This window comes from Rutilus rutilus (assembly GCF_951802725.1).
Source record: "Rutilus rutilus genome assembly, chromosome: 12".
Taxonomy (NCBI): domain Eukaryota; kingdom Metazoa; phylum Chordata; class Actinopteri; order Cypriniformes; family Leuciscidae; genus Rutilus; species Rutilus rutilus.
Window position 1 is genome coordinate 38,413,105 of NC_140217.1, and position 13,446 is coordinate 38,426,550.

At 34.3% G+C, this 13,446-nt stretch overlaps 1 protein-coding gene across 7 annotated transcripts in view; it reads left to right on the forward strand.

The window, feature by feature from the left end:
• Positions 1 to 13,342, forward strand: part of tead3b (TEA domain family member 3 b) — a 50,869-nt gene extending 37,527 nt beyond the window's left edge. For all 7 annotated transcript variants that reach the window (XM_084425539.1, XM_084425538.1, XM_084425541.1 and 4 more), the window contains 6 exons: positions 3,756 to 3,817; positions 3,933 to 4,069; positions 5,120 to 5,293; positions 7,576 to 7,719; positions 7,803 to 7,955; positions 10,641 to 13,342. In XM_084425539.1, the coding sequence (XP_084281665.1) occupies positions 3,756 to 3,817; positions 3,933 to 4,069; positions 5,120 to 5,293; positions 7,576 to 7,719; positions 7,803 to 7,955; positions 10,641 to 10,754 (784 nt within the window). In that variant the 3' untranslated portion in view covers positions 10,755 to 13,342. The remainder of the gene's footprint in view (positions 1 to 3,755; positions 3,818 to 3,932; positions 4,070 to 5,119; positions 5,294 to 7,575; positions 7,720 to 7,802; positions 7,956 to 10,640) is intronic.
• The last annotated feature ends 104 nt before the right edge of the window (positions 13,343 to 13,446 follow it).

The window sequence follows — 13,446 nt, forward strand, 5'->3', positions numbered from 1 at the left end:
TCCCTCCACAGAGCTTGAACTGATGTTTAGCTAGCACTGCCTCACTGCTAGAGATGGGAATCGTGAAGGATTTAACGATTATAATTCAGGTTCCAGTTACACTTAACCAATTTAAGTCAAAATAGTGACTCAATAATCATGAGTTTGAGACGCTGTTGGTTTAGTATTACTTGGATACTATTATAGTATTTAGCATTTATTTAGAATTAGCTATTATTTGTACATTTTTAGTTTAAGTAAATGTATGTGCTTTTGTCATTTTTATAAATTTTTGTGTTTTTTTTTATTTATATTTTTATTCAGTCTTAATTTTTAAGTTTTTTATTTGAATGTTAGTACTTCAACTTCACTTCAGTTCGCAACATCTCTAATTTTCATTTAAGTTTTGTAAGAAATTTGTCTAATATTTTTTTTATTTCAGTGTTCAATTTCTATTACTGAAAACTAGGGGTGTAACGGTTCACAAAATTCACGGTTCAGTTCGATACGATACACTGGTGTCACGGTTCGGTACGTTTCCGATACAGCAAAAAGAAAGAAATGGCAGAGAAATTTCCATGATTTATTATTTTTTTATTTTTTTACTAAAACTAACATCAAGTATGGTCATTTTTTACTTTGAGCAATGATGGAGCTATACTTGACTCTTCTTAGGAGCATATAAAACAAAAACAGCTCCTTTTTAAAAAATAAAAAAAAGTAATATTGTAGTAGTAATAAACAAAGGTTTATTTTATTTCAGATTAACATTTGAGGGCAGCAATTTTATTCATAATGTCGAAATAAAACCGACGTACCGTTACTTGAAAGCACAATGTTTCTTCCTGGTTTCCACGTCAGCGCTGTTTGATCCGTAAATAACGGAGAAATGTGAATGCTTCTCACTAGATCTCGCAGCGATGTTATTACTTCAGTGGTGAATTCAAATGCTTTCTTTACTGGATCTCTTAGCGCTGTATACAGTATACATAATAACAGTGTCGCTTGATCAAGATCGGCTCGCGCTGCATTGGTCCAAACTGATAAACGGTCCGTGAAGCACAAAATAAGGAGTAGCGCAGTTTCGTTCCGCTTTCATTACGTTTGTCATTTGATGTTGGGCAATGTTGTGGTCGATTATGAGCCTACATTTGAAATGACGAAATATTGTTCGACAGGAAAAATGGTCCAACGAACCGTTCGGTTTGTAATGCGTACCGAACCGAAAACGGTTCAATACGAATACGTGTATCGTTACACCCCTACTGAAAACCAAGAAATATTTGGGAACTTCCTGTGCTTGGAAAAACTAGACAAATGATTAAAATCATAATGTAATGGAAGCATAATATAAATGATTCGGTAACACTTTACAATAAGGTTGCATTAGTTAATGTATTAAGTAACCATTGTCAATACATTTATTACTGTATTTGTTTATCTTTGTTAACGTCAGTTAATAAAAATACAGCCATTCACTGTTTGTTTATGTTTACAGTGCATTAACTAATGGTAACAAATACAACCTTTGAGTTTAATAATGTATTAGTAAATGATCAAATTAACATTAACAAAGATGAATAAAGGCTGTAGAAGTGCAGTTCATTAATAGTTCATGTTAACTAATGTAGTCAACTAATGAAACCTTATGGTAAAGTGTTACCAGTGATTCTAGTTATGCTTAGAATCTAAGAATAAAATATTTAATTGGCTAGAGATTTCTATTTGTAAGTACAATGTTATTGAACGATCAACTGAGAAAGTAATGGAAATTCATTGGTTAAATGTGTGGGGAAAAGATTTTCCTAGTCGACTGTTAGTTGTTCAATCAAGCCGTTAGTTGGGAGAAATACATTTATATAATATATAAATGTATATTTACATAACACATATTCTGTTAACGTTAATGCGAGCGGCCATGTAAAGCGGTTTTAAGTTTAAGTTTTAAATGATAGATCATGTCTAAGTTCGCATATCACCTTTTTGTGGTCATTCTTTACCATCTCGAAATGTTCCCACATTTTGAATTTTCCTGCCCGACATACTGTATTACCACATTAGCCGTGTTAACGATCTGTCACTAGATGACTTCTGCCATTTCTGTGGATTTTTTTTGTTTGTTTTGTCGACCAAGCCTCTTCTTGCCGATTAAATAGTTGACTATTAAGCCCCTTTCACACCGAGATTCCGTAAAATATACGGATAATGGTTTGATTTTGGTTCATTCACACTGCCAGTAATTTTCCAGAATCTGTGAGTGCGTTCACACACATCCCGGAAAGGTCCCGTAAAGACACGTGCCGTCAGGATGTGTTGTAGAAAGGCCAGTCTAATCTTCCGTTACCGCTCTTTCCATTGTAGGCTTGCACTTGATGGATATTTTTACGCAGCGTCTTAAATATACTAATAATCTGCGCTTTCATTCTCGAGAAACCACGTCCGAGCATTTTTTTCCAGATTCGGTCGTACGTACCGTACCGATAGTAAGGAGCCTCCTGGTCTCGGCTTCATTCCAGTTTGCAGACGTTTTTTCGTTCTTTCTTTGTTGATGACGAACACAAACTTTCTTCTAAGAGCAACAAAACACCCTTTTACGGCATTGATCCTGGATTTTGTTCACACAGGGACCAATCCCGGCATCGATCCCGGCATTAATCCCGGAACGTGTTTGCGTTCACACAGAAGGCACTCTAGCAATTTCCCGGGGTCAGCACGCTGTGTGAAAGGGGCTTTTTAAAAGGCAGCCCTAACTATTTTATGATGGCCACTCTTTCTCATCACATTCGGATCAAATTTCACGCTCACAATTCTGATAAAACTTGGTTAGATTTCACTGTAGATTCAGAAGCGGTGCATTAAAATTCCCATTGCTTCGCTTTCCAAAATTTTGATTCCCAGCCTTATTCATTGGCAACATACTAAACGAATTCCTCTCTACATCATGGGCTCTGTGGTCTCAAGCCTCTGTTGAGATCTCTTGAGCATGTGTGTTATCAGACGTGAGCCTGCGCACATGACTTTTGTCATGTTGCACTCGCTCACTGAAGTAGGTGAACTTACGCTTAGCTGATACGGCCCAAACGAACAGTTGTGGGATAAGTGAATTTTCAAGGTGTGAAATATACCACCTTGTATACCAACCAAAATCATTTCAGTGCATAAGAAAGGGTTCCCACAGTCATGGACAACAAGAAGATATCAGGGGATTTGTGTTTTGTAGGACTTGAAAAGTTATGGAAATTAATTAGCAAGTGATAATATACAGTCAGCAAGTCATGATCACAAAATAACCCCCAGGCAGGGTGATCAGGACCCTTGAGGATTTTGGTGATAATGCTTGGCTTTTTGTTCACTATCCTATGTATTAAACGGCTATATACTGAATTAATAAATGTATGGACAAGAAATATTTGAAATATTTGGTTTAGTTTTTTTTATAATATAAGTCATGACCATTTCTGTAATTAATACACATTTTCTAGTTATGCTCTGCTCTAAATAATTTAATCAGCTAGATATTGCTCTTGTCTAGCATAAAACTTGTTTATAAGCCATTGTGATATTCGATTTGTGAGTGAATCATTCTTTTGAGTCAGTTCTTTCCAATTGATTCATTTGAACTGATCAAGTCTAAATGATTGATTAACAAATCAGTCAAAAATGATTGGAAATGGTCCAAAAGTGTGGGAACCCTAATAAGAGAATGTTTAACCCAAGTAAATAACTTTAAATAATAACTTGAATTTGATTCTAACAAATCCTGAATACTTTTTCAGCATCAAGCCATTTGCACAAACTTCTTACCCAAACCTATCAGGACCTGTTCAACCCTTATCATGTAAGTGTACTAGTACACTAGTAGTCCATTTCGAGCACAGCTCACGCCTGCCACCATTTCTTCTCGGTTTACGTCTGTGGTTGAGTCTAACCGGCGCCCCCTTGTGTTTGTCCAGCATACGAGCCGCTGGCCCCTCCCCCCCCGCCGGTTGCCACCGCAGTGCCCGTGTGGCAGGATCGCACCATCGCCTCCTCAAAACTGCGTCTTCTGGAGTACTCCGCGTTCATGGAGGTCCCGCAGGACCAGGACTCTGTGAGTAGAGGCGAGCTCTCGACCCACATGTGCTTATCCACAGAGGAGAAGCTGAAAAGTAGTGAAAATGCTTTTGGTTTGCATTCCTCTCATTTAAAACAATTTTTTTTATTTCATTTCTAAAGTATATTATCAGTATAACAGTTTTGAGTAAAAAGCTGGATTAACATAAATTTCATAATATTTGGATTGCCTTTAGCTTTGGAGGTGACTATGTATAATGTTGTTGAATTAATTCATTTGCTTTTATACAGTAACATTTTATTTTGAAGTCTTATTACTTTTAGACAAGAATAAAAATCTTTTTTTATGTTTTTTATTTGAGGTTTTATTAAAATGTGCATAAAGGTACAGCTATTGCTACCGCACGAGGCACAAATACTTCACAATTTTAATGTGCTTAAATTGTCATCAGAATGCATAATGTCACAATGCATAAATAAATGTATTTAAATTTTATTTATTTTTTGCATAAAGAAGTGCTGGTAACACTTTACAATAAGGTCTCATTTGTTAACATTAGTTAATGCATTAACTATATTTTAACAGCATTTATTATCCTTTGTTAGTTAATACATTTTTTTACATTTATGTTAGTTCACAGTGTATTAACTAATGCTAATAGATACAACTTTTGATCTGAAAATGTATTAGTAAATTCTGAGATTAACATTTGCTAAGATTAATAAATGATGCAGAAGCATTGTTCATTGTTAGTTCATGTTAAGTAATGTAGTGAACTAATGAAACCTTATTGTAAATTGTTACCGAAATATTTTTATAATAATTTTTCTTTTGATTTTGGGGTGAAATATGACCTGGACATATTCCCTAATGATTTGAAGATATTTTAATTAATTTAGTTGTTTTTGTAACACATTCAATTTTTATTTTGCATCCCTCATTAAAAATTAAAAGACAAATAAAGCAGATGGGATGTATAGTTTAGCACTTTTATTAAAACCAATAGTGAAGTTGCATACAGAAATACAGACTACTCTTAAATGAAATTAACTTTAATAACAATATATTTTGCATTTCTGTTTACAGTACAGCAAACACCTGTTTGTTCACATTGGCCAGACCAACCCTTCCTACAGCGACCCTCTGCTGGAGGCGGTGGACATCCGACAGATCTACGACAAGTTCCCTGAGAAGAAGGGAGGACTCAAAGAGCTGTACGAGAAGGGCCCTCAAAACGCGTTCTTTCTCGTCAAATTCTGGGTGCGTCACTTCAGATACATCTAAGTTAGAGCCGCACGATTCTGGATAAATTGAGAAGCGGGATTTATTTTTTTATTATTATTATTTTAAATCTAGATCAATTCTGAATAGAATAAACAAAATAAAATGATTTACTAGAGGTTCTGACAAAATATTAATCACTGCAGTCTATTTAAAAATATTTAATTTGAATTAATAATATATATATATATATATATATATATATATATATATATTCTCTCCCACAATTCTGAATAGACTACACAAAATAACATGATTTACTAGAGGTTCTGACAAAATGTTAATCACTGCAGTCTATTTAAATAATATTTAATTTGAATTAATAATATATATATATACATACACAGTACCAGTCAAAAGTTTGGAAACATTACTATTTTTAATGTTTTTGAAAGAAGTCTCTTATGCTCATCAAGCCTGCAGTAAAAAAAAAAAAAAAAAAAACAGTAATATTATGAAATATTATTACAATTTAAAATAATGGTTCTCTTTTTTAATATACTTTAAAATGTAATTTATTTTTGTGATGCAAAGCTGAATTTTCATCAGCATGTACTCCAGTCTTTGGTGTCTTATGATCCTTCAGAAATCATTCTAATGTGATGATTTGATACTCAGTTATTATCAATGATGGAAACAGTTGTGCTGTTTAATATATTTTTTTGGAATACTTTTTTCAGGATTCATTGATGAGTAAAACGTTAACAGCATTTATTCATAAAAACAGCATTTATTCAAAATAAAAACATTTCTAACAATATAAATCGTTACCATCACCTTTTATCAATTTAACGCATTCTTGTTGAATTAAAGTACTAATTTCTTTTTAAAAAAAAAAGTTATTGTTCCCAAACTTTTGAACGGTAGTGTATATTGTTACAAAAGATTTCTATTCTAAATAAATACAGTTCTTTTTAACTTTTTATTCATCAAATAATCCTGAAAAAAGTATCTCAGGTTATAAAAAAAATATTAAGCAGCACAACTGTTTCCAACATTGATCATAACTCAGCATATTAGAATGATTTCTGAAGGATCATAAGACACCAAAGACTGGAGTACTTGCTGATGAAAATTCAGCTTTGCATCACAAAAATAAATTACATTTTAAAGTATATTAAAAAAGAGAACCATTATTTTAAATTGTAATAATATTTCATAATATTACTGTTTTTTGTTTTGTTTGTTTTTTGTTTTTTTTACTGCAGACTTGATGAGCATAAGAGACTTCTTTCAAAAACATTAAAAATAGCAATGTTTCCAAACTTTTGACTGGTACTGTATATAATCTGTTTAGTGAATGATTCAATGACTCACTCATAAAGACTTCACTTGTTCCATTACTGGATCGATCAGCATTTTTTAAAGAAAATCTTGAAAGAATGATTCAATAAGAAATAAAAAACATTTCAGTCACTTAGCGCCACCTACTGGTGTAACGATGTACTTGATACAATCTTTATTTAAAGCATCAAGTTACTTTCAAAAGGTGATTTACTCTATAGACATCAGTGTTTATATCCAAACTATAAACTTCTATCCCAGTACTTCTGTAATAATTTAAATTATTGTAACACAGAAATAATGATACTGTGAAAAGACTGATTGTGAAGCTGTTTCATTCCTTTAGACCTTATGTAGCCCCGCCCCTTTTCAGCGCTGCGCTCGTTGTCTTTTGTCTTCCGGTCTGTATTTTCACAGCGATCTTGCGTGTTTATGAATGAACGGCTCGTTTTAAAATCTTCCCGGTCGACTGACATTTGTTGAGACATCTGCTTTAAACATTACAATCCTCATGATAACTTTCGTTAACTTTACAACAAGTAAATCCACTTCAAAAGCTAATTACTCCTGGACAGCAATGCCATAGAAATATACAGAGCGACCGCAAAAACGGAAGTTCAAAGACAATATTATAAAGATGGCGGCGCTCTCGTTTCTCTGACGCGTAAGGTCTATACATGCCAACGCAGATTTGAATGTTTTGATCGTACTTGTCAAAGGTTTAATAGACATAGCCGAATCATTGTCATTTAGAGAACTCAATCTTTTAATGATAAATCGTGCAGCTCTAATCTCATTCATGTGAATATGCTCGTAACCCTCACAGAAAATGACTCTGGTGTTAGCATGATATTTTGACACATACCTACCTTGTTTTGTTTTTGTGTTATTGCTGTGCACATGAATGATTCCTCATAGCTTGAATCTGGTTGGTCGTAGCATTGCAGCGCTACATTATTGAGTGTATTTTTCCTCAGGCGGATCTGAATAACAGTGGCGTCCAGGATGGACCGGGATCCTTCTACGGAGTCAGCAGTCAGTACAGCAGCTCAGAGAACATGACCATCACCGTCTCAACCAAAGTGTGCTCCTTCGGGAAGCAAGTGGTGGAAAAAGTGGAGGTGAGTGTGATCGCCAACACCGTTAAAATGACTGAAAAGTGCCAGTGCTTCTCTTTTTAAAAAAAGCCTGTTTGGATCTACAGACGGAGTTCGCGCGTGTCGAGGGAGGGAAGTGTTTGTATCGCATCCATCGCTCTCCCATGTGCGAATATATGATCAACTTCATCCACAAGCTCAAGCACCTGCCTGAGAAATACATGATGAACAGCGTATTAGAAAACTTCACCATCTTACAGGTAAAAATGCCCAAGAATATTTCATAGTTGATTTTGAAAGATTGTTAACAGTCATGTTTATATTTATCTGTATTGTTTTATAGCGTTCATTTCCACCTAAAGAAAAGAAAAGTACTTTTCATAACATTTTAAATGAGGCATTAACTGAGAATTATTATATAGTTTGTCAGATATTTTTTTTCTGTAATTTATGGGAAACATTAAATAAAATTATAAATATTTTTAGAGTAAAATTTGCAAAACTAACATTTATTTATTTTAATAGCCCTGCTGTCTGTCACTTGTATATTTAATAAGAATCAATTTATATTTAATTCATACAGTGAAGACTATGCAGTGTTTTATTTGGCTGTCAAGCGATTTTACATTTTTTTAAATCTAATTAATTACACAATGTGCCGATTAATTAATTGCAAATTAATCGTAAATTTAATCACACGTTAAATTTGGCTGAGAAATGACTCCCAAAAGATACTTTAAAGTCATTATTGTGTTAAATGAGAAAAGCATCAAATAGACACTACAAAAGTATAAAAAATATATATTTTATTTAATTCAACATTTTATAACGCATAAACTTTTAGGCTTCAACGGCCAAGATAGTGAGTAAATTGTTTTTAATTTGAAATATGAAATATTTTATTTCTTTTTTATGAAATGATACTTTAATTAAGAAACTAAAACTACCAGTAGGTGGCGGTAAATGCCTAAATAAATAAGTCATTGAGTCATTCATTCATTCATTCGATTTGTTCAAATGGTGGATTCATTCAGGAATGAAGTAAATGGCTCTCTGCATGAATGGGCCTTTGAATCATTAGTTCACCCGATTGATTCGCTCAAAACACAGATTCATTCAGAGACGAAACCCCGCTGTGTGTTGCTCGGAGACGCACAATTGTTCTGCTCTGGTGATATTTTCATTGGCAAAACTGAGCAATAGCAGACATTATTGTGTCTAAATATAACACAATATTGAATTTTATTTATTGAACTGTTGTATAAAATCACAGTTCCACACGTGCTATTTGGGACGAAAACCGCAATTGTGTGATATTTCTGAACTATATCATGATATAAATATAAGACAAAAACTAAAGGTCTATAAAGGTCATTGTAACTGCATTCTATCAGCTCCATGCAGAGAGTTGTTGTTAGTCACCAATCAACTGTATGAAATGTAAGATGAACTATGTAGTTCTGGGGTTTTGTGTCTGTTCCTTTAAATGCAAATGAGCTGCTGCTCTCTGCACAGGGGGCGGAGCTACAAGAGCTCATGTCCTTTTACCTCACACCGACATGCACTGAAAATTTCAAACACTTTTAGCCTTTTATGTTCAAACCGGATTCAGAAAGATGGAGAGACTCAAGAAGTGACAACATGTAGACATTTCTGAATGATTAGTTGTTGAATTTTTTTAACTTGTGTAGTTATCTTCTAGTCATTGATTAGCATATTCTGTCTTGATAATCTATAAATCGTGTTCAGGGGGCGGGTTTATGTAAATGTTACAACCCGGGGGGAATGTCGTGTAACTTGTAGTCCTTAAAAAGCAATTTCTTTAAAAGCAAATATCTCCCTTTGCTTTGAACTTTGAGCATTGTAACTTTGCAGATGTTGTTTATGCTCAAACAGCAACATTACACGCTAAATAAAGTTAGAAAAGTGAAATCATATTCAACCACCCCTTTAAAGGGATACTCCACTTTTTTTGGAAATAGGCTCATTTTACAACTCCCCCAGAGTTAAACAGTTGAGTTTTACCGTTTTCGGATCCATTCAGCCGATCTCCGGGTCTGGCAGTACCACTTTTAGCATAGCTTAGCATAGATCATTGAATCGGACAGGACCATTAGCATCTCTCTAAAAAAAATGACCAAAGAGTTTCGATATTTTTCCTATTTAAAACTTGACTCTTCTGTAGTTACATCGTGTACTAAGACCGACGGAAAATGTAAAGTTGCGATTTTCTAGGCTGATATGGCTAGGAACTATACTCTCATTCCTGCGTAATAATCAAGAAACTTTGCTGCCGTACCATGAGTGCAGCAGGCGTAATGATATGACGCAGCGCCTGAAAATAGGTCTAATAGGTTAGACAAACTTAGTCCCGGTCACGTTGGAAGTTACCGAGCTGGGGACTATTTTCAGGCGCTGCGTCATATCATTACGCCTGCTGCACTCATGGTACGGCAGCAAAGTTTCTTGATCTTAGTACGGTCTTAGTACACGATGTAACTACAGAAGAGTCAAGTTTTAAATAGGAAAAATATCGAAACTCTTTGGTCATTTTTCTGAGAGAGATGCTAATGGTCTTGTCCGATTCAATGATCTATGCTAAGCTATTGCTAAAAGTGGTACTGCCAGACCCGGAGATCGGCTGAATGGATTCGAAAACGGTAAAACTCAACTCTTTAACTCTGGGGGAGTTGTAAAATGAGCCTATTTCCAAAAAAAGTGGAGTATCCCTTTAATTAAATCAGTTATATTAAACAAATATATATAAATATATATATTTGTTATTTTTAAAATATTGTGAAATAAGATTTTGGTCATATCGCTCACCCCTAAATGTGTGAAATAAACATTACATGTTTCTTTTTTAGAAAATGAAATCTGTAATAGAAAAAAAAATTCTGTAATTGAAATTCTCTGCATTTTTGTCTTCTCTGTTTGACTCACAGGTGGTGACCCACAGGGAAACCCAGGAGACACTACTGTGTATAGCGTTTGTATTTGAAGTGTCGACAAGTGAACACGGGGCACAATACCACGTCTATAGGCTCATTAAGGACTAGCACGACCGCGAGCTGTTCTGTCAACAGACTTCTGTTGCTTTGCACAGTCCCTCCGTCACACATATGGAGGAATATGCCAAAATTGTCCAAACATCGGAGGAATACGCCAAAATGTTACACAAAACCAAAAGTTTTGCTTCCGGGTGCAGAATTTGATTGAGTCTTTGAGGACATAAAAAAATATAGTATTACTCTGTTTTAAAAAAAGAAAACTTTTTTTGTATTTGTTTTTAAATGCCTTAAATACAAAATGGGTCACATTGGTTTTGTTGCATAATACAGATCATAGATGTCTTTTTAAGCTTTGTTGTGTCTCCATGGAGGGAATGTGAATGTGTGGATGGGAGAGAATGTCATGGAAGACAATGTGTGCCGTTTATAAGTGGTGCATGCAGCATTTTACAGTGATATAAGAAGGGTGAATCTCATGAAGAAATCTCATTTTACTCTTAAATCAAAAGGTAAAAAAAATATACCATATGCCTATTTTGAATAAAGGCTGTTTTTAGGACTTTTTTTTTTTGCATTTTGACATTATTTTAATAAGGCATGGTGCGTCCCTAAATTCTTATCACCATAATGCAACAGAAAATGCTATTCTCATTACTCTAAGACACTAACAGAAATCATCCTGTTTGAATGCAATGATTTTTGTTTAAATATCATAAAGGCAGTACTATTATTACTAACATTACATTACTCAGAATTGGGAGGAAATGTGTTCGATTGTCGTCAATATAAAGTCATAATGCAATAAAATTTAATATTTTTTCCTTAATTCTATATATATATCTCATATATGTATGAGAAGAAATAGTTTTTTTTAATTAGTTTTTTGAAAAATTACTTTTGATTTTGGGGTGAAATATGACCTGGACATGTTCTCGACAGGTTTCATGAGATTCACCTGATATGTAAATGAGGACCAGGTCGGCCAGCAGAGGGTTTACGTTCATTTTTTTTTTTTTTATTAAGACAGGCTTACTGAAAACACACTGCAGTTTGAAAACCTTTTCCTGGCCTTAAACCAAATAACATAAGATTTCAGTTCTGCAGATGCTAAAAATGTTTTAACACCTGTCGTTTGAACAACAGAAAGAGGCGTCGGAAACCGTTTCGCAGGTACTAAAGTATTTCGAGTAGTTGACCCAAATGTTGAGTGCCTTTCTTCAAAGAACACAAGTTGATTGATACTCTGAAGTGCCTTTTGACTACCTCTCGACGTAAAATAGTAGGAATAGATAAAGCGATCAATTTCTTTACAAAGTATTTGACTCTGCTGTTCATTGAAGCTTTTTCAAGATGCGTGATCTGAGGAAAGGTCCGATCGTTGAAATGTCAAGCCTGACGGTGAGCGTGATCAATGAAACAATGAAAAGTGGCTTCACAGTTGCTGCCCATCGAGATTTTAAACGTTTAATCCTGGAACAATACCTCGACAGAGTTGCTTGTTTTTTTTGTCTTTGTCTTTTTAACTCTGAGAATGTTGCATTGCTGTCGTTCTTTCTGTTGCTTTAAACCCTCAAAAGAGAACGTTTGCATTTTCAAGCTGTTTCTTCTTTCGTTTATCTTCACCTTCACGTCATCCCTGCACTGTTTACCTTCTCTCGCAACTGCATTTACCTGTCGGATCCTTTAGTTTTGAGTTAAACGTCAGTTTTTTGTATTCCTGGTGTTAAATGTAAAAGGGAAAGTCATCAATTTCACCATGTACGTCAACACAACTGTGTGTTATAGTTCTTATCTCTTTTTTATTTTAACTTCCTTTAGATGTAAAGTCGGTTTCTTTACAATTACTTTTGGATTACGTGAATGCACCAGGTGTTTGACATGGTTATGCATGTGTTTTTACAGAACTGTGCCATTTTAACAGTGCTGAACTGAGATCATGGGTATCTTTTGCTACTACTGAAAATCAAACCATGTTTATTTTCCCCATAGAGAACTAAAAACTTGAATTTTTAGGTCTGATTTGATGTTTCAAATACCCGTACTTGATAAAGCCATGTAGCATTTTTGTTCCACTTGCCCTTTAAATTCAAAGACAGCACAGTTTGTATGGAAAATGTTCTTGGGATGGTTTTTAGTCATGAGTTGGCACTCGCTGATAGCAGTTTTATGTCTAGATCAGTTTTGAAGGTACTGCTAATTCTTGGGGTACACCTTAAAAGCAGAAATGTAATGTATATTGGTACAATCTTAACCTGCATTTTCATGTTTGAACTTCAATGACGAGAGTTTCCTCAATTGTATTTTTTCTTACAGGCTTTTTGTTTCCATTTTTATAATTATTGTTATTATAATTATTAATTTTATGTTTGCTCTTTGACTTTCGATTGATCCTATATGCATACATTGAAAATTTTGTGTGTTACTTCTGTTATTTTATGCCATAATCTAAGTGGTGTTGGCAAAAGCTTTCCCCTGTTTTTAACAGTTCGTTGTGGCCTTGGTTACCAATTGTGCATTGCAGTTATGTATCGAATATCTTCAATGTTAGGGGTTTGTACAATATAATCAAAACAATGTATAGCAATACCAATAAAATGGCATGGGTCTCCTTGGACCATATTTCTTAAAACACACTTACAACTTTGTAAAAGTGTCTTATTCTCTTTCACAGCAAAAATCTGAATGAACAACAGAATATCTCAGAACAACTTGTGAGAGGCAGAATTAAAATGTTGATTGT